A 26,313-nucleotide genomic window follows, 5' to 3' on the forward strand; every position below is an offset into this window, starting at 1 on the left:
GTATTTATTTAGGTGGTATTATTATTATTATTATTATTATTATTATTATTATTATTGTTGTTGTTGTTGTTAACAGCTGCAGCTGCTGCAGTTGCAGTTAAAGGAATCCTGAAGGTCAGGGGTGCTGCTCATCCTTCAAGCAAGTCATAACAGATCTCATTAAAATAAACATTTGAAAAATAAAAAGAATTTGTAATTAAAAAGTGAAAATGAATCGTGTAACATATTTGTTATTTTCAATAATGCTTACCAAAAACAAAGTAAAGCCTTTAATGGTTGTTGTATTTATTCTTTTGAATAAAAAAACCAAACAGAGACATTTTGATAGAGCGGCTAGAGATAATGAGATGAGATGAGATGATTTCAGATTTAAAAATAGAAAATTGAATTAACATAGTACACAGACCCTAGCATAATAATAATAATAATAATAATAATAATAATAATAATAATAATGAGGAGAAGAAAGAAAGAAAGAAAGAAAGAAAGAAAGAAAGAAAGAAAGAAAGAAAGAAAAAGAAAGAAAGAAAGAAAGAAAGAAAGAAAGAAAAGTATTTTGAGTAGTTTTTGAGTTTGTCAGCTGGACATAGTATTCCTCTTACGATGTGAATGATTACCTTTTTTTGATTAATGAACAACAACGTGCACTTTTTAACTATTTATCTTTATAGTTCATCTGCGAGACTTGAGTCTTCAGGACAGAGGAGTTAACCCTTTCCAGTTTCTCAGTAACAAGACAAACTGTTTTCTCATTTACTTCAAGAGAAAAAAAGAGAAGCTGGTGAGGGAACAATTTAAGCCACGGCTGAAAGATGTGAAAAGGTGTATCATAGTTGCCCATTCTCTATTCAACACTGAAAGTGAAAATGCATCACTGGGGTTTCTGCAGTTCATATCGACACACAAATGCGCGCGCACACACACGCGCGCGCACACACACACACACACACACACACACACACACACACACACAGAGGACTCACGAAAGCTCAAGGAAATCAGTCATCTGGATCTTTGCTTTGCGACACAACAGCTCCATCAGGTGCAAACCCTGATCAGTGATAAGAGAACTAATGGAGAAAAACAGAGTGAGAAAAAAAGGAAGCAATTCATCAGTTTGTCTTTGTGTGTGTGTGTGTGTGTGTGTTTGAGACTTACTCAGTATCTGTAATGATGTAGCCATAAACATCATTGTTACTGTTGGGCTGTACATCAAGTTGCAAATCCTGCACTTTCATATTTTGGTGCAGCGGGGTGATATCTTTCTCTAGAACAGAAGAGGGTGCTAGAGCAGCAGCCTCCACCCAGCCCTCCACCTCCTCCACCTGTTCCATGGCCTTCTTCTGTACTTTTACATCCAACTGGGTTGTCCTGCTGTGTACTCTCTCCACAGATATGCCCTGCCCCTTTACAGGTCGGCTTGGTTCTGAGGGGGAGGTCTTATCCAGATACTCGAGCAACTTCCCCAACAATTCTACTTCCTGTAAAGACAGAAAAGAGCCAATATAAACAATTAGAGAATACATTCAAATATTACTTCCTTACTGTCAAAAATAGTGCAATGAATAGTAGTTTTCAATGTCTTCCTTCAACCTGGAATTCGCATTTCAGAGGCTGAAATGGTGGTGGCAAACTTTATGCTTATATTAACACTTGGTGGACAGCCATTACTGCTGTCTACATTTCTCCTTATGTCCAGATTAGACATGACATCCATAAATATAAAAATGGCATTTTTATTTTTGCTTGCAATTTTAACAATGTAAACCTCAAAAACTTTTCTTAAATTTCAACTGCAGGTCTGTGCTCTATCAACAAGACTTATACCTTTACGCAAACAAGCAAGAGTGCTGAAAACAACAATGAAATCTTTTTTCAACCAACAACTCTCTATGGGCCCTCTCTGGGGCCAAGATCTCTGACTTTAGATCAGAGGACAAGGACGTATATAATACCATAAAGATCAGGCAAAAGGAAACTTCAGGAAAACTAACCTCAAGTATCAACTGCATGGGCATAATGGAAACAAAAATCAACCTGGAAAGTTCTGTTAAAGGGTCTCCCTGCAATTATGGCATTAATGAAAGTACAGTCTTCTCGGGCCAGTCAGTACAAGCTTTGCACACCTGGAGTTGGACCCTAGTTTCTCTCACTCTGATGGAGGTCTGTTAGAGTGGCCATTGGGTTCTTGGTCACCTCCATGATCAAGGCCCTTCTACAACCCCGATTACAAAAAAGTTGTGACAAAGTACAAATTGTAAACAAAAATGGAATGCAATGATGTGGAAGTTTCAAAATTCCATATTTTATTCAGAATAGAACATAGATGACATATCAAATGTTTAAATTGAGAAAATGTATCATTTAAAGAGAAAAATTAGGTGATTTTAAATTTCATGACAGCAACACATCTCAAAAAAGTTGGGACAAGGCCATGTTTACCACTATGAGACATCCCCTTTTCTCTTTACAACAGTCTGTAAACGTCTGGGGACTGAGGAGACAAGTTGCTCAAGTTTAGGGATAGGAATGTTAACCCATTCTTGTCTAATGTAGGATTCTAGTTGCTCAACTGTCTTAGGTCTTTTTTGTCATATCTTCCATTTTATGATGCACCAAATGTTTTCTATGGGTGAAAGATCTGGACTGCAGGCTGGCCAGTTCAGTACCCGGACCCTTCTTCTACGCAGCCATGATGCTGTAATTGATGCAGTATGTGGTTTGGCATTGTCATGTTGGAAAATGCAAGGTCTTCCCTGAAAGAGACGTCGTCTGGATGGGAGCATATGTTGCTCTAGAACCTGGATATACCTTTCAGCATTGATGGTGTCTTTCCAGATGTGTAAGCTGCCCATGCCACACGCACTAATGCAACCCCATACCATCAGAGATGCAGGCTTCTGAACTGAGCGCTGATAACAACTCGGGTTGTCCTTCTCCTCTTTAGTCCGAATGACACGGCGTCCCTGATTTCCATAAAGAACTTCACATTTTCAATCCAATCCAATCCACTTTATTTATATAGCACAATTTTAACAAACACAGGGTTTCCAAAGTGCTGTACACCACAACAGTAAACAGTAGACAAAAATAAATAAATGAATAAAATCAGCAATAAGTAAAATAAGTATAAAATAAGTAAAAACAGTAAAATAAGTATAAAATAAGTAAAAACTCATAACCCACCCAACACTTCTACATCACATCAACACACCATCCAGTATCCAAAGGCCAAATGAAAAAGGTGGGTTTTTATCATAGTTTTAAAAAGAGACAAAGATGGGGCTTGTCTAATGTGGAGTGGCAAAGCATTCCACAATTTTGGGGCTGCTACAGCAAAGGCACGTTCTCCTCTGTTTTTTAACCTAGTTCGGGGTACAGCCAAAAGCAACTGGTCAGCTGACCTAAGAGAACGGCTGGGAATGTAGGGTTGTAGCAGCTCAGAGAGGTATGGTGGGGCAAGGCCATTTAAAGCTTTAAAAGCAAACAAAAGTATTTTAAAATGAATCCTAAAATGAACAGGTAACCAGTGCAGTGAGGCCAGAATAGGTGTAATGTGGTCATACTTTCTGGTGTTTGTTAAGAGGCGAGCGGCAGCATTTTGCACTAATTGCAAACGGGCAATGGAGGACTCACTAACTCCCATATATAAGGCGTTACAGTAGTCCAGCTGGGTAGTCACAAAGGCGTGGATTACTGTTTCAAAATGCCGCCTCTGAAGAACTGGTTTGATTTTAGCCAGCTGCCTTAACTGGAAAAAGCTGGACTTCACCAAAGCTTTTATCTGGGTGTCAAATTTGAGGTCAGTGTCCACCTTAACCCCCAGGTTATTAATGATTGGCCTACAAAACTGTTCCAGGTAGCCTAGGTCAACCAGGGGGGACACAGCAGAGCCACTAAAAACCATAACTTCTGTCTTTTTTTCATTAAACTTTAAGAAGTTTAGAGACATCCAAGCCTTGATGTTTTCCAGACAGTCTAACAGAGGCTTAATACTGTAGGATTCTGACTTCTTAAGAGGTACATAAATCTGACTGTCATCAGCATAGCAATGAAAAGAAATACCATGCTTCCTAAGAATTGAGCCAAGTGGGAGTAGATAAAGAGAAAATAAAAGAGGGTCAAGCACAGAACCCTGCGGAACCCCATGTAATAAAGGAACAGTGGAGGATACATGATCAGCAAAGCTAACACAGAAAGACCGCTGCGTTAAATATGACCTGAACCATTGTAGTGCTGTGCCTCTGACACCCACCCACTGCTCCAGACGAGCAATGAGGATGTCATGGTCTACTGTGTCGAAGGCTGCTGTCAAGTCAAGGAGCACAAGGACAACACTATGGCCAGAGTCAGTAGCTAAAAAGATATCATTAAAAACTCTTAGCAGTGCTGATTCGGTGCTGTGTAATATTTTAAAACCAGATTGGAAAGACTCTATAATGTTCTGTCCATTTATAAAGTCCATGAGCTGACAATAAACAATCTTTTCCAAGATTTTAGATAGGAAAGACAATTTAGAAATAGGTCTGAAATTAGCCACAACAGCAGGATCTAGACCAGGTTTCTTTAACAACGGTTGCACAACAGCATGTTTAAATTGAGCTGGCACCACTCCAGATGATAGACTACTGTTTATAACAGCAGTAAATGATGGTCCAATAGTTGAAAGAACCTCCTTAAAAAGTCGAGGAGGAACAGTATCCGCTGGAGAACCTGAGGGCTTCAAGTGATCAACAATCTTCTTCACAAAAGACAGGGTTACAGGCTCAAACGTCTCAAAGAACACAGAGCACGGAGCAGAGACTGAGGGATCAATACCAGGGGGAGAAATAAGTGCTCTAGCAGAAGTCACTTTATCAATGAAAAAACGGAGAAAGTCTTTTGAGAAATTTTGATTCGTCTGACCACGGAACAGTTTTCCACTTTGCCACAGTCCATTTTAAATGAGCCTTGGCCCAGAGAAGACGTCTGCGCTTCTGGATCATGTTTAGATATGGCTTCTTCTTTGAACTATAGAGTTTTAGCTGGCAACGGCGGATGGCACGATGAATTGTGTTCACAGATAATGTTCTCTGGAAATATTCCTGAGCCTATTTTGTGATTTCCACTACAGAAGCATGCCTGTATGTGATGCAGTGCCGTCTAAGGGCCCGAAGATCACGGGCACCCAGTATGGTTTTCCGGTCTTGACCCTTACGCACAGAGATTCTTCCAGATTCTCTGAATCTTTTGATGATATTATGCACTGTAGATGATGATATGTTCAAACTCTTTGCAATTTTACACTGTTGAACTCCGTTCTGATATTGCTCCACTATTTGTCGGCGCAGAATTAGGGGGATTGGTGATCCTCTTCCCATCTTTACTTCTGAGAGCCGCTGCCACTCCAAGATGCTCTTTTTATACCCAGTCATGTTAATGACCTATTGCCAATTGACCTAATGAGTTGCAATTTGGTCCTCCAGCTGTTCCTTTTTTGTACCTTTAACTTTTCCAGCCTCTTATTGCCCCTGTCCCAACTTTTTTGAGATGTGTTGCTGTCATGAAATCTCATCTCATCTCATCTCATTATCTCTAGCCGCTTTATCCTGTTCTACAGGGTCGCAGGCAAGCTGGAGCCTATCCCAGCTGACTACGGGCGAAAGGCGGGGTAAAGTCACCAGGTCATCACAGGGCTGACACCTAGACACCCATTCACACTCACATTTACACCTACGGTCAATTTAGAGTCACCAGTTAACCTAACCTGCATGTCTTTGGACTGTGGGGGAAACCGGAGCACCCGGAGGAAACCCACGTGGATACAGGGAGAACATGCAAACTCCACACAGAAAGGCCCTCGCCGGCCACGGGGCTCGAACCCGGACCTTCTTGCTGTGAGGCGACAGCGCTAACCACTGCACCACTGTGCTGCCATCATGAAATCTCAAATGAGCCAATATTTGGCATGAAATTTCAAAATGTCTCACTTTCGACATTTGATATGTTGTCTATGTTCTATTGTGAATACAATATCAGTTTTTGAGATTTGTAAATTATTGCATTCTGTTTTTATTTACAATTTGTATTTGGTCCCAACCGGCACGGTGGTGTAGTGGTTAGCGCTGTCGCCTCACAGCAAGAAGGTCCGGGTTCGAGCCCCGTGGCTGGCGAGGGCCTTTCTGTGCGGAGTTTGCATGTTCTCCCCACGTCCGCGTGGGTTTCCTCCGGGTGCTCCGGTTTCCCCCACAGTCCAAAGACATGCAGGCTAGGTTAACAGGTGACTCTAAATTGACCATGAGTGTGAATGATTGTCTATGTGTCAGTCCTGTGATGACCTGGCAACTTGTCCAGGGTGTACCCCGCCTTTCGCCCGTTGTCAGCTGGGCTAGGCTCCAGCTTGCCTGTGACCCTGTAGAACAGCATAAAGCGGCTAGAGGTAATGAGATGAGATGAAACGAGACTTTGTCCCAACTTTTTTGGAATCGGGGTTGTAGCTTGGTTACTAAGCCAGATAGACAGCTCAAGTAAGAGTGCTAGTGGTTCCGAAGTTTTTCCTTTTAACAATGAAGGAGCTCACTGTGCTCCTGGGAACATTAAAAGCTTTAGCAATGGTTTATGCCCTTGCTTAGATCTATGTTTTGAGACATTGATCACAGAGGTCTATGATGAGTTCTTTGGCCTCCATGGCTTGGTTTTTGGTCTAACATACCCGTCCTGTGTGCAGGACCTTCTGCACACAGGTCTGTGCTTTTCTCCCTTATGTCCAATCAACTGAATTTGCCACAGGTGGACTCCAGTCATGTTCGAGAGAGCTCAACTATGCTGCAGTTTAAGTAGGCAGCGTGCCTATTTCCACTACTGACTGGCGAGGCGTAGCTCCCCATGCTGACAGCCAGCTTGTGTACGGAGACCTGAAGTGAGCCATCCTACAGTGTTAGTGCTTCCGGACGCTGACATTGGAAGAGGTTGGCCGACTGTTTGCATTTGGCCAACAGCTCCGGGGTGCCTGCTGGCGGTGGCTGAGGGCGGACAACCGCAACGCCAAGGGAATCATCGATCTGGTGACACTGGAGCAGTTCATCGTGCATCTTCCAGAAGGAACAGTGGAGTGGGTCCAGTGCCATTGCCCAGTGTCGCTGGATTAAGCCATTGAGTTGGTGGAGGACCATCTGGCGGCGGTTCCAGCAGCAGGCAGACGTGTTGCCTCTTCTCTTTTTCTCTCTCCTTCTCCTTCCCCTCTCTCCTCTTCCTGTCCCCGCCCCATTCTCCCACCACAGAGATGGGGGCCGGCTCCCCCCAGCTGGCCCACCGCACCTGTGGTGTCCTCCTGTCTTCTCCTTCTGTGTCTGTGTCTTCTCCCCTCCAGGTGAGTGATACCCATAACACTGGTGCAGAGGTGAAGCTTGGGCTGGTATGCTGGCACTGTGGGGAGCCTGGGCATCTCCAGGGTCAGTGTTCCATGATGGAGGTGGGAGCTGTGGTCCAGATCCCCGACATGCCAGAGACCACCCCCGATCGGGCCGGAGCGTATCATATACTGGTGAGTGTTCAAGGGGATACATATTACGCATTGGTGGATTCCAGCTGTAATCAGACTTCAATCCACCAAAGCCTGGTGCAAAGTGAGGCACTGGGCAGAGCACAAGTGGTGAAAGTTTTGTGTGTGCATGGGGATGTTTACAATTATCCATTAGTGTCCATCCACATTCTATTTTGGGGAGAAAACTATAGCTTAAAGGCAGCGGTTAATCCACGTCTTACCCACCCGCTGATTTTGGGGACTGACTGGCCAGGGTTCAGAGGATTAATGGAACATATAGTAGTGGGTGGGTTCCTGCAATAATGCGTCACGGGGAGATCCCGATGTGGCATTGACTGGGGAAGCTGTCACAGAGCCGTCTACATCAGCACCACATCAGGGCAATGCAAGGAGTGAGGAGCAGCTCTCCCCTCCGCCTTCTCTCAGGAATTCCCTTGAGGATTTCCCATTAGAGCAGTCACAAGATGAGACCCTGCTTCATGCATTTGACCAAGTGAGAGTAATTGATGGTCAAACTCTCCAGCCAAATGCAGCACATGCCTTCCCATATTTTGCTTTTATTCAGGATAGGCTGTATCGAGTGATGCAGGACACTCAAACCAGTGAACAGTTAACACAGTTTTTAACCCCTAAGAGCCGAGCCATAGTGTTCATAGGGAACTAGTGTTCCATGTGACTCACTTTAATTCCATGGCCGGACACTTAGGACAGGATAAAACACTAGCCCAAATAATGGCCCGGTTCTATTGGCCAGGGATTTGTGGGGATGTTCATCGGTGGTGTGCAGCATGCTGCGAATACCAATTAGTAAATCCCGCGGCTACTCCAAAAGCACCTTTGTGCACTCTCCCTCTAAACGAGACCCCCTTCGAGAGAATTAGTATGGAACTCTTTGGGCCATTAGATCAGTCAGCACGAGGATATCACTTTATTTTAGTTTTGGTGGACTATGCAATGCAATATCTGGAAGCAGTGCCTCTCCACAATATCTCCACATGCAGTATTGTGGAAGCATTCTTCCGTGTTATCTCCTGGGTTGGGATTCCAAAAGAAATCCTGACAGATCAAGGCACTACATTTATGTCATTCACACTGCGTGAACTGTATCAGTTACTGGGAATGAAATCTATCCACACCAGCATCTATCACCCACAAGTGGATGGCTTAGTAGAGCGATTTAATCAGACACTTAAAATTTTAATTCAGAAATTTGGAAGTGAAGATGCACATAATCGTGATAAAAGGCTCAAGCCCCTGTTATCCCTTTCAGACATAATGTGTACAATTGTACACATGAAGTTCCATTGCATTTTTCCATGTGTCCGAAGGGGTTATTTACAGTACGAGAGGTCCCGCAAGCCTCCATGGGGTTTTCACTGTTTGAATTATTATATGGGCAAAAGCCACGCAACATTTTGGACGTACTGCAGGAAAACTGGGAGGAGGGACCTTCAACTAGTAAAAACGAAATTCAATATGTTCTCTACCTGCATGCAAAGCTCCACACCCTCATGCACTTAACCCAGGAGAATTTGTGGCAGGCACAAGATTGTCAAGCCTGGGTGTATGACAGGGGTGCATGCCTTAGGGAGTTCACTCCAGGAAACAAAGTACTCATGTTACTGCCCACGTCGAGCACCAAATTAGTCGCCAAGTGGCAAGGGCCCTTCAAGGTCACATGGTAAATCAGGGGTGTTGACTATGAAGTGAGGCAAATGGATAGGGGCAGGGTTCTGCAAATATACCACCTCAACCTATTAAAACATTGGAACAAGGGGGTCTCTGTGACATTGGCATTGGTAGTTCCGGAGAATGTGGAGCTGGGGCCGGAGGTAAAAACAACCAAAGCAACAACTCAAACCGCTCTGGTCCCTTGTGAAGACCACCTCTCACCGGCCCAACTCACAGAGGTTGCCAAGTTGTGAGAGGAATTTTCTGATGTTCTCATCCCTTCCCGGCCACACCCACCTCACAGAACGCCACACTGAAATGTCCCCGGGAGTGGTAGTGCATAGCCGCCCTTACCACTTACCTGAACACAAAAAAAGGTGGTTTGGGATGAACTCAAGGCCATGCTCGAAATGGGCATAATCAAGGAGTCACACAGTGACTGGAGCAGCTCGGTGGTCCTGGTATCAAAGACTGATGGGTCAGTCCAGTTCTGTGTAGACTATAGAAAATCAACACGGTGTCTAAATTTGATGCATACCCAATGCCTCGCATTGATGAGTTGCTCGATCGGTTAGGTGCTGCTCACTTTCATTCAACACTGGATTTAATGAAAGGATATTGGCAGATCCCCTTGACTCCTCTATCCCGAGAGAAAACAGCCTTTTCCACATAATTTGGAATACACCAGTTTGTCATGCTTCCTTTTGGGTTGTTTGGGGCTCCCACTACGTTCCAGCGGCTCGTGCACAAGATCCTCCATCCCCACTCTGCCTATGCGGCAGCGTACCTCAGTGACATTATTGTGTATAGCAATGATTGGCCATGGCACCTTGAACACCTTAGGGCTGTCCTAGAGTTGCTGAGGCATGTGGGTCTCACAGCTAACCCAAAAAAGTGTGCAATTGGGCTGGCTGGCTACTATCGTAGGTTCGTACCTAATTATTTGGACATCATCAGCCTGCTGACTGATCTCACTAAAAAGGGAGCACTAGATCCGGTCCACTGCAGGCCAGACGGCTCCCCAGTCTGAGTCGGGCGTCGTGGGTATGTGGCAGCGGAGGCATAGCCAAGCGTCGGTTTGTGAATGGAGGGCAGGGTCATGGAAGGTGAGTAGCAAAGCCAATGTACCTGTTGTCAATTAATATTGTGTGTGTGTGTGTGTTTGTTGCAGTAATGATGGAGGGTAGAAAGGAAGGAGAGAGCGAAGAGAAGAGAGCTCTCCTGACCAGAACACGTGTGTGTGTCAGTAGCAAGTGAGTGTGTGAATGAATGAAGCTGAAAAGTGAAAGTATTGAAAATAAAGTGTGTGTGAACATCTCCTGCCTGCCGTGCTTCAGTACTCTACCCAGATCAGGGTTTACTGCAATTATATACAACCCCGATTCCAAAAAAGTTGGGACAAAGTACAAATTGTAAATAAAAACGGAATGCAATAATTTACAAATCTCAAAAACTGATATTGTATACACAATAGAAAATAGACAACATATCAAATGTCAAAAGTGAGACATTTTGAAATTTCATGCTAAATATTGGCTCATTAGAAATTTCATGACAGCAACACATCTCAAAAAAGTTGGGACAGGGGCAATAAGAGGCTTGAAAAGTTAAAGGTACAAAAAAGGAACAGCTGGAGGACCAAATTGCAACTCATTAGGTCAATTGGCAATAGGTCATTAACATGACTGGGTATAAAAAGAGCATCTTGGAGTGGCAGCGGCTCTCAGAAGTAAAGATGGGAAGAGGATCACCAATCCCCCTAATTCTGCGCCAACAAATAGTGGAGCAATATCAGAACAGAGTTCGACAGTGTAAAATTGCAAAGAGTTTGAACATATCATCATCTACAGTGCATAATATCATCAAAAGATTCAGAGAATCTGGAAGAATCTCTGTGCGTAAGGGTCAAGGCCGGAAAACCATACTGGGTGCCCGTGATCTTCGGGCCCTTAGACGGCACTGCATCACATACAGGCATGCTTCTGTATTGGAAATCACAAAATGGGCTCAGGAATATTTCCAGAGAACATTATCTGTGAACACAATTCACCGTGCCATCCGCAGTTGCCAGCTAAAACTCTATAGTTCAAAGAAGAAGCCATATCTAAACATGATCCAGAAGCGCAGACATCTTCTCTGGGCCAAGGCTCATTTTAAATGGACTGTGGCAAAGTGGAAAACTGTTCCGTGGTCAGACGAATCAAAATTTGAAGTTCTTTATGGAAATCAGGGACGCCGTGTCATTCGGACTAAAGAGGAGAAGGACAACCCGAGTTGTTATCAGCGCTCAGTTCAGAAGCCTGCATCTCTGATGGTATGGGGTTGCATTAGTGCATGTGGCATGGGCAGCTTACACATCTGGAAAGACACCATCAATGCTGAAAGGTATATCCAGGTTCTAGAGCAACATATGCTCCCATCCAGACGACGTCTCTTTCAGGGAAGACCTTGCATTTTCCAACATGACAATGCCAAACCACATACTGCATCAATTACAGCATCATGGCTGCGTAGAAGAAGGGTCCGGATACTGAACTGGCCAGCCTGCAGTCCAGATCTTTCACCCATAGAAAACATTTGGCGCATCATAAAACGGAAGATACGACAAAAAAGACCTAAGACAGTTGAGCAACTAGAATCCTACATTAGACAAGAATGGGTTAACATTCCTATCCCTAAACTTGAGCAACTTGTCTCCTCAGTCCCCAGACGTTTACAGACTGTTGTAAAGAGAAAAGGGGATGTCTCACAGTGGTAAACATGGCCTTGTCCCAACTTTTTTGAGATGTGGTCTTGTCTTGAAATTTAAAATCACCTAATTTTTCTCTTTAAATGATACATTTTCTCAGTTTAAACATTTGATATGTCATCTATGTTCTATTCTGAATAAAATATGGAATTTTGAAACTTCCACATCATTGCATTCCATTTTTATTTACAATTTGTACTTTGTCCCAACTTTTTTGGACTCGGGGTTGTTGTCAAAAGTTTGTAGACACCTGATCATCACATCCATATGTGCTTTTTGAACAACCCATTCCAGATTTAATCCCTCTTTGCTGTTATAGTAGCCTTCACTCTTCTGGGATAGCTTTCTAATAGATTTTGCAGTGGGGGGGTGGGGGGTTGCCTATTCAGCCACAAGAGCATTAGTCACTACGTTTACATGCACATAGAGAGAATCGAATTTCTGACGTTGCTCGACTGAAATCGAAGTTCAAAATGCCATGTATACACCTTAATTCGGCTGAAATTGAACTGAACTTGATTTCTCGGAATCGAGCTACACGACCTAGTTTATGCAATTTCTGCCGAGCTACTTTGTGCATGTATACCCTATCGAGCTAGTTGTCGAGCTACTTCCGGAAGTGGCGAGTGACGAGACCACAAGCGGGAAACACAACAGCCTCGGTTGGCATGACAACAGTAGTAGCGAGCAGCAGAAGAGGTCAGGAGGAACAAACGAAGAAGAGAAAATGGCGATGTAAAGCTCTCTGAAGTGTGGGTGGAGCACAGAGGACGGCAGGACAAAGCTTCTGGTACTAATAGGCTTTTTATTGTCAGACTTTTCAGTTTAACAGCCTACTTTTATTCTTGAGAAAAGTGCGCGCGCGTGCACACACACACACGCACGCGCACGCGCTGTGTTCTAGTCCCGGGATGAGCTGTCCCCTCTGCTCTCCCTCTGCCTCCTTAAATAGGGCGCGGTTACTGGGAAGACACACAAACACAGGTTAATTACAGGTGAAGTGATTCTGCCACTCACCTTCCCTGGCTCCGCCCTCCTGTCACAGACCGGCGCTTGACCACGCTTCCACTGCCACAGGCAAGCAGAAACGTGCACTTCTGGAGCAATGAGGAGACAGAGTTCATGCTCATTCAGCTTAAGGAGTTGAATATATTAAAATTCATGGACGGGAGAAAAACGCGCAATGGAGAACACGGAACTGATAACTTTGTTTACACTCTTGAATAGCTCTTCTTCATGACGACAACCAGAAGTGTACCAACACAATGGGGCGTGTTGCGCCACCTGTGGCTCGGGTGCACAATGCACCTCACACAATAGCCCGATTTCATTGTGTGCATGTAGGATTGGATTTCTCTGACACCCTGCTGGGACCTTCAGCTCGATTACCGACAGCAGCTCGATTTGGATGTGCATGTAAACGTAGTCACTGAATCAGGCACTGATGTGGATTTGCGGTCAGGGATCTTTGCAGGCTACCTGAGTAGCCTTCCACTCCATCCTTGGCAAACCATTTCAAGGGAAATTGTATGCTACAGCATACAAAAACAGACATTCTATACAATTGTCTGCTTCCAACTTTGTGGCAAAAGTTTGGAAAATAACCACCAATGGGTGTGATGGCCAGGTGTTCACATACTTTTGTACATATAGAGTAACTTAATAACCCAAACTCTTCACAATTTGAATACTGAGTGTATAAAAAGTGATAGCAAAGACAGGTAAACATAAATACCTTATGGTCTGCATTCGATCTCTCCTCCTTCCTGTTTTGTCCCGCTGCACAGAATGAGAAGCGCAACATGATATATATTCATAAATTAATATATTAAAAACATTATACACACTACATTTAAATTCCTTTAAAACACCCAAGAGATTTACCCAACACAGATGACATGGTGTCAAATATTTGACCGTTTGGTGAAGTTTCTTCACTTAGTTGTCTGACTGATTCTGAGGTATTTTCATCCCATGTTTCTACTCCTGGCTGCTGATCATCAGATGGCAGTTCTCCAGTTTCCCGTTCTTCAGTTTGCAGGGCTCTGGGTTTGTATCCTTTTCCTGCTTGTTTCTCCGCTACCTGCAGAGCATCAGCTATGAGAGAAGCCAGCTGGTCCAGATCTGCTGCACTTAAACTCTCCACATCTACACTGTGCCTTCCTACATTGCGTAGAACATTTCGGATAAAGGTCTCTGTGAACAGTAAAACCAACAGACACATAGTTGTCAAAACAAGGAATATTCAGGTGCAGTATTTAAGTTAAATTTGAGGTAAACCAATATATCTTGTTTTTTTTTTTTAACTCTACACACACACACACACATATATATATATATATATATATATATATATATATATATATATATATATATATATTCTTATCCAGCATGTAAAGGATAATTCAGTTCAATTATGAGTACTGATATGACCTTATCTATTAGTCATGCAAATTACAAAACAATGAAAGAGTTCTTTGTATCAGGTGAAATTACACTGAATCAGTTAATCATTTCTTTCTCTGACAACAATTTTCTACATATAATTATATGGCATTTGCAAAATTATACACTTCTAAAACTAAAATTAATTGCTATAGTACATATAGAAGAAACAGATCATACCATCTACTGGAGTCAGGGGTTCTTTGACAAGCAACTGTGAGGATCCACCCTTTGGGATTACTGGTTCTAGCTTTGGTCTAACTCTCTGCACAGATGCCATTTTTTGAGACACAGACTGTTTTAGGTCAGTAATAGGGAAGTCTGAACCATCCTGCTGTTGTTGTGTGTTGTACACAGTGTCACTCTGATAATGAGTAAGGTCAGGGAACGAAGCTGACTGATAGGGTGAATCTGGGGTGAACTCAGGTGGGATTGAGCTGAGTTTACTGTTTGGTTTTCCAGAATGATAATATGCTGGTGGCAGAGAAGACTTTGTTTTGGTGCCCTGTACACAACCAATAAATAAAAAAATACTTGATAAGTATGCTAGTAATAACTTACACTTAATTTTAACAAAGTTTCCAAAAAGCTATTTCTTCATACATATCAGAGACAAAAATGGATGCACACACAAAAAGACACATGGGTTTGAGATAACCTTAAGACTTAGATTCATTGCCATTAGGTGGTATACAGTGTCTTGTAAAAGTATTCATCCCCCTTGGTGCTTGTCCTGTTTTGTCACGTTACAAGCTGGAATTAAAATGGATTTTAGGGGGTAAGCACCATTTGATTTACACAACATGCTTACAGCTTTAAAGATGCAAATTATTGTTGTTGTTTTAATTGTGACACAATAATTAAGATGAAAAAACAGAAATCTGGAGTGTGCACAGGTAGTCACCCCCCAAAGTCAATATTTGTTGAGCTACCTTTTGCTACAATTACAGCTACAAGTCTCTTGCATTTAGCCACTGGGATTTTTGCCCATTCCTCAAGACAAACGTGCTCCAACTCCTTCACATTAGATGGGTTGCATTGGTGTACAGCAATCTTCAAGTTTTACCACAGATTCTCAATTGGATTGAGGTCTGGGCTTTGACAAGGCCATTCCAAGACATTTAAAGGTTTCCCTTTAAACCACTCCAGTGCAGCTTTAGCAATATGTTTCGGGTCATTGCCCTGCTGAAATGTGAACCTTTGTCCTAGTCTCAAACCTCTGGCTGACTCAAATAAGTTTTTCTCCAGAATTGCCCTGTATTTCGTGCCATCAATCTTTCCTTCAATACTGACCAGCTTTCCTGTCCCTGTAGATGAAAAACATCCCCACAACATGATACTGCCACCACCATGCTTCACTGTAGGAATGGTGTTCTCAGGGGGATGGGAAGTGTTGGGTTTTGCACCATCACATGATGGGCAAAAAGTTCAATTTTAGTGGCATCTGACCAGAGAATCTTCTTCCATGTGTTTGGGGAGTCTGCCACATGCTGTTGGGCAAACTCCAAACTTGTTTTCTTAATTTTTTGTTTAAGCAATGGCTTTTTTTTCTGGCTACTCTTCCATAAAGCCCCACTCTAGGGAGTGTATGGCTTAAAGTGGTCCTATGGACAGATACTCCTATCTCCACTGTGGATCTTTGCAGCTCGTTCAGTGTTATCTGTAGTGTCTTTGTTGCATCTCTGATTAATGCCCTCATTGCCCGGTCTGTAAGTTTTGGTGGGCGGCCTTCTCTCGTCAGGTTTATAGTGGTGCCATATTCTTTCCATTTTGCTATAATGGATTTAATGGTGCTCCATGGGATATTCAAAGTTTGGGATTTTTTTAATCACCCAACCATCATCTATACTTCTCCACAACTTTGTCACTGGCCTGTTTGGAGTGCTCCTTGATTTTCATGTTGCTTGCTTAGGAGTGTTGCAGAGTCAGGGTCCTTCCAGAACAGGTTGATTTATACAGACATCATGTGACAGATCATGTGACACTTTGATTGCACAAAGGTAGATCTTAATCAACTAATTATGTGACTTATGAAGTGAATTGGTTGGAGCAACTCTTATTTAGGGGTTTCAAATGAAAGGGGGTGAATACCTATGCACACTCCAGATTTCGGGGGGGGGGGGTTTCATCTTAATTATTGCTTGTGTCACAGAAAAATAAATAAATTTGCACCTTTAAAGTGGTAGGCATGTTGTGTAAATCAAATGGTGTTAACCCCCCCAAATAAATTTTAATTCCAACTTGCAATGTGACAAAAAAGGACAAACACCAAGGGGGATGAATATTTTTGCAAGACACTGTAAGTAAGGTTATTGTAGCATTACATTGTTTTCTTTATATATATATAATTTCATTTATAAAAAATATCAAGTTAACATCTTATTTCAGTTAATAACATTTCACATGGGAGTGGAGGGCGGCACGGTGGTGTAGTGGTTAGCGCTGTCGCCTCACAGCAAGAAGGTCCTGGGTTCGAGCCCCGGGGCCGGCGAGGGCCTTTCTGTGTGGAGTTTGCATGTTCTCCCCATGTCCGCGTGGGTTTCCTCCGGGTGCTCCGGTTTCCCCCACAGTCCAAAGACATGCAGGTTAGGTTAACTGGTGACTCTAAATTGACCATAGGTGTGAGTGTGAATGGTTGTCTGTGTCTATGTGTCAGCCCTGTGATGACCTGGCGACTTGTCCAGGGTGTACCCCGCCTTTCGCCCGTAGTCAGCTGGGATAGGCTCCAGCTTGCCTGCGACCCTGTAGAAGGATAAAGCGGCTAGAGATAATGAGATGAGATGAGATGGGAGTGGATGTCAAAAATTCCCTGATCCCAGGCATTGGAAACTAAGAGTCACCACTAAAATGCTGGAATTTTTGTTATTGTTTATTAGCAAAACAGTCATTAGATATTGGCCTTTACTTGAAATGGAGGTAAGACCCTCTCCCAGTTTTTAAAATTATTAGTCTCTCTAACACACTGACATAGATTTGCAAAAAAAAAAAAAAAGTGCAGAACCAAGAAAAAGGTACAGTATACTGTGACCTTGTTAACTTCTGTGTCTGATTTGAAAAAAAAAAAGTGGAGAAGAAATATTTTTAATTACATATTTTTGGTATTTAGTACATTTCTTGCTCAAGAAACAGATTAGTCAATTAATTTACACAATATTACTCAATTCAATTTCACATCAATTACATTTTATTTGTATAAGGACTTATATAATGATAATCATTAGTTGCAGTCATAGTTCATCATATGCATGTGAAGTACCGTACTGTATATGGACTGCATATACTGCTATGCCAGGAACTGGACAGACACTAACAGTCCTACATGTGTGCACCCACTTAGCAAACAATAGGTGTTGAATTATGTTTGAGTAGTGCACAGTTTATCATTGTAAGAACATTTGCTCCCTAAATGAAGTACTGCAAGACAGCAATAATACAAAAATAAAGAAGTGCCTTACCTGACCAACTAGTTTAGGCAGCAGACTCAGGTTCAGCAGATACTTCTGCAAATTTTTGCTAAGTTTCTCTTCCAATGGCTTCAGTCTTTCATCTTCCACAGTAGCTGTTTTTCTGCATAGTAAGGATCATTTTAGAATTATCAGCCTTGAAATAATAATGCCATTTGTATTTGGCTGCTGCTGATGTGCTCAAGAGTAGGATCAGATGATTAGCACTCATCACAAATGCTAATCAGGAAAAAACCTATGGCTACCAGAAGCAGCTGAGTTGAAAACTGAAACCCACAGCAAGCTACAGAGTGGAAGAAGAAATTATAGCAAAAGGGAAGGCTTTGCAGTGTAGTGAAGACTTCCTCCATATTCAATAATCTTTGAATTGTATGCTAACCAGAGATAATTGCCAACCCAAACAGCATATCTCATAAAAACTAAGATTGGCATAAACACAAAAGTTAGCATAGCCAAATGTTTGTGGACAGTTGGCCATCAAACACATAATTGGGTTTTCCCCAAACTGTTACCACAAAGTTGGAAGCACACAATTGTATACAATGTCTTTGCTGTAGCATTACAATTTCCTATCACTGGAACTAAGGGGCTAAGTTCCATCATAACAATGCCTGTGCACAAAGCAGGCTTGTAGTGCTCGAGTCCAGGACTCAGACTTAAGTCCAACGCGTGCCCTAATTTTAAGGACTCATGATTTGACTTGGACTCAGACTTGTACATTAACTGCATTCAGACTTGTAAATTGGAGACAAGGAATCTGATTTTTTCTTTATTTTTTGTAATATGCCATAATAATTTGGCATAAGATATTTATATCTACATTAATTTTTATACTAATTTTGTGCTAGAGAATGCACATTCATATGTCATGTTCAGGAACAAACTAACGTTAATGGTGCTAAAATGCCTGGAGAGAATGCTCCTAGGATTGTCTGCTTTGCTCATACAGACTTCTTGTGCAGTGGGAAAAAAATGCATTGCGATGTGTTCCATATGTAGAAGAACTATCGAGGAGATGACAGGGACAACCTCGAACTTCAATTATCATTTGGCAAGACTGTACCCAGAGAAGTAAGTGATACGCTATGTTCTTGCTCTGTTGATAGCGGGGCTTGCTTGCTGACCGATGAACTAGCTAGTGTTAACCCTCTCTTAAGTTATTTGCCCTGTTGATAGCGGGGCTTGCTGAGCAATAAACAAGCTTTTTATCTGTAGCCTATTAACTAAAATGGGGCAGTCAAGCAGTAACTTTAGTCCCACACAGTAGCTGTCACATAAAAGCAGCAACAGCCACCATCAAATGGTGCAGTTGGAGTCTTATTCTCGGACTTGACTTGGATCAATAGTGGACTTGACTCGGACTCTACTTGAAATTTTCTTTAATGGCTTGGACTTGACTCGGACTTGAACACTGGGGACTCAAGACTGGACACAGACTTGAGGTTTAGTGACTCAACTACAACACTGGCACAAAGTGAGCTCCATGAAGGCATGGTTAGCCAAAGTTGGAATGGAAGAACTCAAGTAGCCTGCACAGAGCCCTGACCTCAATCCCACTGAACATCTTTAGGATGAACTGAAATACCGACTACACTCTCAGTGCCTGACCTCACTAATACTCTTGTGGTTGAATGGGCAAATTCCAACAGCTATGCGTCAAAATCTAGTGGAAAGACTTCACAGAAGAGTGGAGGTTATTAAAACAGCAAAGGGAGGACTAAAACTGGAATGGGATGTTCAAAAAGCAGATGTAGGTGTGATGGTCAGTGTAATAAGTCCCTGATGTGGGTGGAGTACAGAAGCATGGCAGGCAGGAGCTGATGTTCACACACACTTTATTTTTTCTTATCGTGCTGCTTTTCAGCTTCACTCACTGCTCACACACTGTCACACACGCACACACTCATGTTCTGGTCGGAAGAGCTCTCCTCTCTCTGCTCTCTCCCTCCTTTTCTATCTTCCGTCACTGCAACAACACACACACACACACACAACAGGTGCATTGACTTTGCCACTCACCTTCCCTGGCCCCGCCCTCCATTCACAAACTGACGCTAGTCCATGCCCCCCCTGCCACACTCAGGTTTACACAAACATTTGGCCATATACTTAAGTGTGTATACATAGAGGATATTGCACGCACACACACAACAGGTGCATTGACTTTGCCACTCACCTTCCCTGGCCCCGCCCTCCATTCACAAACTGACGCTAGTCCATGCCCCCCCTGCCACACTCAGGTTTACACAAACATTTGGCCATATACTTAAGTGTGTATACATAGAGGATATTGCACGGTTGTGTGAAGATATGAAATTTATGTTTGAATGGTGAATGTATATATGAGCAAAGCAAACAAGTGATATATTTTTCAACACAAGAAGATAAACTTCATATCTTTGCACCACCGTGTAATATTCTTTATATTATATGGACACATCCCCAAAAATATGCAAGTTAATTAAAATAATTTTAATTTTGAACTAGTTCGCTATTTTGACAATGTGCGTCCAGTCAGCGGGAAAACACTGGGAGTGATGTCATCGGAGTGAAATACCGTAAAATATGTCACTCAGATCCACGATGTATTTCATATGAAAAATGCGAGTTTTTCAACACGAGAAGATAAACTTCATATCTTCAAACCAACGTGTGGTTTTCTTTTTATTATACAGACAAATTCACAAACAAAATGTACCCAAATTTATCAAAACAATTCATCAATTTCCTCATGAGAGACATATAGAGAAATATGTCATGGTTGCCGTTCTCCATGTCCCGGTTGAAGTACGTATGAAAAATACGAGTGGCGTATTTCCCAATAAAACACTTGTGTCTATATAATATAAGATGCTATATGTTTGTACTCCAACATATATTTTGGTGTTGACACAGTCATGGAAAGTCCAAGCTCTGTTCCAAGTTCTTGCAGCAACCAAACAGTGGCTTATTTATTTATTTATTTATTAGTTAGTTAGTTAGTTAGTTAGTTAGTTAGTTAGTTAGTTAGTTAGTTAGTTAGTTAGTTAAATAAATTCCTGCTCTCCACTGAAAAAAAAGCTACAACAAAAATCTACAGTGATGCTTGAAAGTTTGTGAACCCTTTAGAATTTTCTATATTTCTGCATAAATATGACCTAAAACATCATCAGATTTCACACAAGTCCTAAAAGTAGATAAAGAGAAACCAGTTAAACAAATAAGACAAAAATATTATACTTGGTCATTTATTTATTGAGGAAAATGATCCAATATTACATATCTGTGAGTGGCAAAAGTATGTGAACCTTTGCTTTCAGTATCTGGTGTGACCCCCTTGTGCAGCAATAACTGAAACTAAACTAGGCATGTCCAAAGTCCGGCCTGGGGGCCAATTGCAGCCCCTGTTCAAATTTCCACCAGCCCACAGCCTGTGTGATAAAATCAATAATAATATAAAATACACGCATACAAAAAAAGCTATTTTGGGGGGCGCTGTGGGAGTGAGGTAGATGTAGGACGTGTTTCGCACAGGCTCCGCTGGAATGTGGCTTTTTTTTACACTTTTATATTACACTTTTTATTTGTTTTGCCAGCGTTAAGCTCTATTATTGCAGCCTTTCACTTTATGTAAACTTTTTTCGCTTGTGGGCACTCTATGATGGCAAGCCGTGGGAGAGGCGATGCTACTAAAGCAGGCCGCGGCAAGTCCTGGCTATCACCTCAACCACAATCCCCAGATCAGCTAGATGCTAATGCCACCTTGTTGTTGAACATGAGGGAGATGATGGATGAAATGCGCTCGGACATCCTCAGTAAGTTTGAAATCACCATCTTGGCAGCAGTTAAAAGAGAGATTGTGGCGGCTTTGGAACCCTTTGAGAACAGACTTACTTCATATGGCAAAGCAATCGCGGACCTCGAGCGCTCGGCGAATGCTAACGACAGGGAGCTATCCGACCTCCGAGCTAATGTTAGCAAGCTAACCACCACTGTTGACTCCCTGTCAAAGAAGTGCGAGGACCTGGAGAGTCGTTCAAGGTGGAATAATGTTCGCCTAGTGGGCCTGCCTGAGGGTACAGAGGGTCCTTGTCCCACCGAGTTCACGGCCCAGCTCCTACAAGACATACTCGGTCTTGACAATAAACCTATGGTGGACCGGGCTCATCGCACTCTACGTGCCAAGCCTAAGGATGGTGAGCCTCCTCGTCCACTCATTATTTGGGTGAGCCTGTTTCAAGCCCGGAACCAAATTCTGCGCCGAGCCAGAGAAGCTTCCCCTCTTTCCTACATGGGCAGGAGGATATCGATCTTCCCTGACTTCACCCCGGCGGTGGCTAAAAAGTGGGCCGCCTTTGCTGCAGTAAAAAAGGAGCTCCATTCCTGCCTGAATGTCAGGTTTGGTCTTCTTTACCCGGCAATGCTACGCATCACTCTGCCCAGTGGACAGACCCACAGGTTTGAGGATCCGACATTGGCGCTGAACTTCATTGAAAAGAATATTAAAAAGGGAGTCACCCCAGACACTATTTAGCTGGCATGTTAACTTGCTGTTTTGCTGTTATTGCTGCTGGCCTTGAGGACTACATTTGCTCCTCACCAGGGTTGCCTTGGTTTTTTAATGTGTTCAGTGAGCTACAGTTCTGAGGTGACACTGATTTTGTTTTCTTGTTTACTCCTTGCTTTCTCGATTCTCCCTAACTTGGCTTATGGTGGCTATTTGATTGGAATACAGGAATACCTCAGGTAAAAACTGTAGCACCGTAGGTGCCCTTTTGATTTATCACAATTGATTGTGCGATGCTGCAAGTTTTTTTTGTCTCTTTTCTTCACATTATTGTTCGATAAGATTGTTTTATGTATCGACTTAATAGTCAGCTTTAGCTACCTGGCTTAATTCTTAGTACATTTATTACAGTGTAATTTCATTGACGTAACTTCATGTCACATTTCCAACGCCTAAGTAGTTGTAGTTCATTAGGTGTTTGGTATAGGCTTTCTTCAGAACTATAAGAGGTGTGACAGGGGGGTTATAAGAGGTTGCTTAAGGGGGTACTTTGCGCGCATCTCGTTTGGGGGGATGCTTCTGCTAAAGTTCGTGTGGGTGGGAAGGGAAAGGTATGTGTGTGTTATGTTTGTTTCTGTTTTTCTTTCTTTCTTTTTGTTTTACATCAGTCAAGTTTTTGCTTTCAGTTTTGCTTCAGATCATCACTATTACATAATACTATTGTTACCTAGCCATGAGCCCATCTAATGTAACAACATCATCCAGTGGGTGTGACATTAGATTCACGAGTTTTAACTGCAAAGGGCTCAATAATCCTATAAAACGAAGTAAGATACTGCACCATCTTTACCATCTTGGGGCCCATGTAATTTTTTTGCAAGAGACTCTCCTCAAGGTCTCAGACCACTCTAAACTGAGGAGGGGATGGGTAGGTCAGGCTTACCATTCCTCATTTCAAGGCAAATCTAGGGGTGCAGCTATCTTGTTACATAAATCTGTTCCCTTTGTGCATTCGAGTACTATCTCTGACCCTAACGGTAGATTTGTTATAGTTGCTGGTCAGATTCATAACACCCGGGTGGTCTTGGCTAATATTTATGCTCCCAATTTTGACGATGATGCTTTCTTTAAACACCTTTTTCTAACTCTCCCTGATTTGTCATCACACCACTTAATACTAGGTGGAGACTTTAATTGCTGGCTTGACCCTCAGCTGGACCGTTCCTCCCTCAGAGCTTGCACTCCATCGAAATCGGCTAAGGTAATCCAGTCCTTTATGGAGGAATTTGCTGTCACCGACGTCTGGCGCTTTTATAACCCTTCTAAGAGGAAATATTCATTTTTCTCTCATGTCCATCACACTTTCACCCGCACTGACTATTTTTTGGTTGATAATAGATTTCTCTCATTGGTATCTAATTGTAAATATGATGCTATTGTTATTTCCGATCATGCCCCTATTTCTATGGATATTTGCATTAAGAGCTTTAATAAGCGTGCACCATGGCGTCTTAATACACTCCTTTTCAATGAGGATTTTGTTAACTTTGTCTCACAACAAATTGACTTCTTTGTGAGCTTGAATAAAACACCCGATGTTTCTGCCTCAGTACTTTGGGAGGCCTTAAAGACATACATCAGGGGGAAGATAATCTCCTACGCAGGATATGAGAAGAAACTCAGGAGGGAGAAATTAACTAAGCTGACGCAACGCATATCTGAACTCAACAGGTTGTACGCTACTTACAAAACTCCAGTGCTATATAAAGAGTGCCTCTGTCTACAGTCAGAATTCGATGCCCTAACGACACACCGTACCACTGAACTTATCCTACAAATGAGGTCCCAATTCTATGAGCATGGAGATAAGGCTAGTAAATTGTTAGCACACTAATTACGTCAGGCATCTACATCTCACCATATCCCTCAAATTCAGACTAATTCGCGTATCACCACTGAACCCATGGAAATTAATAATGTGTTTAAGGAATTTTATGTCTCTCTATTCATCTGATCAATAAAATAGAATAGAATAGAATGCCCTTTATTGTCATTTTACAATCAATTGTATAACGAGATTGGAGAGCTTCTCCCTTTCCAGTGCAAAAAAGTAAGTATAAAAATAAAATAAAAATAAAAAATAAAATAAAATAAAAAACCCTAAATCCTAACAAATAAACATTACAAAAATTGAAATAAGTATAAAAATGAGTATAAAAGTGTCTTATATCCAAGTATGAATATGAATGAGCTATGTACAGAATAAATAATAAATAATTTGTATTGCACAGAATGTGAGAGCTAGCCTGGGCCCGCCCATCCTAAGTGTGATGCAACACGGGGGGCTGTTGCAAACTTAGTCTGGCAAGGCAAGCTATCTCCAGCTCTTCCAAGCTCCTGAAAAATTGGGAGCCAATCAACTTTGAGCATCTCCAATGGCCCTGGGTAGAGGCATGTTCAAGGCAGTGACGTAGTAGAACTGCGACCGGAAGCCATAGATTGTTTACAGAATCTATGCCGGAAGCGCTTCATTCACTAGAAACATTACGAACATGGAGCAGCGGCAAGCCTTTGACACAATGGGAGATGCTGTATTGAAAGCATTCAACGGGAAGTTCTCATTGAAAATGGAGCAAAGAGCAGCCCTGGAGGTATTTATTGAAAGGAAGGACATTTTCGCCTTGCTCCCGACCGGCTTCGGTAAGAGTTTAATCTACCAGTTAGCCCCCAGTTTCCGTCACGTCACATACATCAGAGGAAAGCGTGATGTGATTGGTTTAAGCTTTGTCTGTTAGGAATTGGAGAGTTTTGGGCCTCTAGAGGTCACCACTGTGTTCTGTGTTTTGTTTTTGTCTTATTGCCTGTTTCCTGCCCCGCCCTGTCCTTAATTAGTTTGTGTATAAATACCCCTCTGTTTGTTCCCTTGTCACGGAGTCTTTTTCCTATGTCATGCTGTTAGTGCTAGTTCCCTCTGTCCCATGTACCTTGCCTATGTCTTTGTATTCTTGGTTTTTGCTTCTTTCTTTTGGACTTTGTGGATTTTGTTTTCGACCTTTTTGATCTTCTGAGCGTTTGAGTTTTTGCCTTTTTTCTTATTTGGGTTTTGGACTTTGTACGTTTTGGATATTTTTATTTTTGGTTTATCTTCTGAGCTTTGGATTATTCTTTTTGTTTTTTCCCTTAGATTGTACATAGTGTAAATAAACTGTTTTTGATACCTTTCTACTTCCACCTCACGCCTCTGCATTTGAGTCATTCCCCTGGTGGCCTAGTGGGGGTTTGCTGGATTATCACACCAGTGAACCAGGTTCAAATCCCAGCAAAACCCTAACAGAAAGACTCCGTCATGACCGACTCAGCAGAGGCTTCTTCATCTGTCTACCCAGCCAATCTTCAGGGAATGATGGCTGCGTTAACACGCCTTGGATCCACCATGGACACTCATGGACGGACTCTCGCAAGCCAACGTGAGACCCTTGCTCACCACGAAGTACTGCTTCAGCAGATTGGGAGAACCCTGGCACAGCTGACTTCTCTGCCCCCATCTCCTCTGCCTGATTCTGCTCCTGCTCCAGTGCCTCCTGCCATGCTGCCTTCTTCACCTCGTGAACCCAGCCTTCCTGCACCACAGAGGTATGATGGCAAGCACAGTGAGTGTCGAGAGTTCCTTACCCAGTGTCAACTCACCTTTGAGCTTCAGCCTACCACCTACACTACGGATCGCCGCAAGATTGCCTTTGTGATAACCTTGTTAGCTGGTAAGGCGCGAGCCTGGGCTACTGCTATCTGGCAGAGACAGGGACCTGAGTGCTCTGATTTCCAGCTGTTTACTGAGGAGATGCTGCGTGTCTTCGATCAAGCAGACATCAGTAAAGATGCAGCCAGAAAGCTCATGTCCATCTGGCAAGGGGGAAGCATCGCAGACTACGCCATCTCGTTCCGGACGCTCGCAGCAGTAAGTGGATGGAACGAGACT

The 26,313-nt window shown here is 42.6% G+C and overlaps 1 protein-coding gene across 1 annotated transcript in view; it reads right to left on the reverse strand.

Annotated features, from left to right (window-relative positions):
* Window positions 1-26,313, reverse strand: part of slco5a1b (solute carrier organic anion transporter family member 5A1b) — a 136,175-nt gene that overhangs the window by 50,851 nt on the left and 59,011 nt on the right. The window contains exons 5-10 of the mRNA XM_060905291.1: window positions 17,843-17,954; window positions 14,568-14,892; window positions 13,827-14,138; window positions 13,678-13,721; window positions 1,159-1,481; window positions 984-1,070 (exon numbers count right to left, since the gene is read on the reverse strand). Coding sequence (XP_060761274.1) covers window positions 984-1,070; window positions 1,159-1,481; window positions 13,678-13,721; window positions 13,827-14,138; window positions 14,568-14,892; window positions 17,843-17,954 — 1,203 coding nt within the window. The remainder of the gene's footprint in view (window positions 1-983; window positions 1,071-1,158; window positions 1,482-13,677; window positions 13,722-13,826; window positions 14,139-14,567; window positions 14,893-17,842; window positions 17,955-26,313) is intronic.

The sequence above is a fragment of the Neoarius graeffei genome, chromosome 23 (genome assembly GCF_027579695.1).
Source record: "Neoarius graeffei isolate fNeoGra1 chromosome 23, fNeoGra1.pri, whole genome shotgun sequence".
NCBI classification, from domain to species: Eukaryota; Metazoa; Chordata; class Actinopteri; order Siluriformes; family Ariidae; genus Neoarius; species Neoarius graeffei.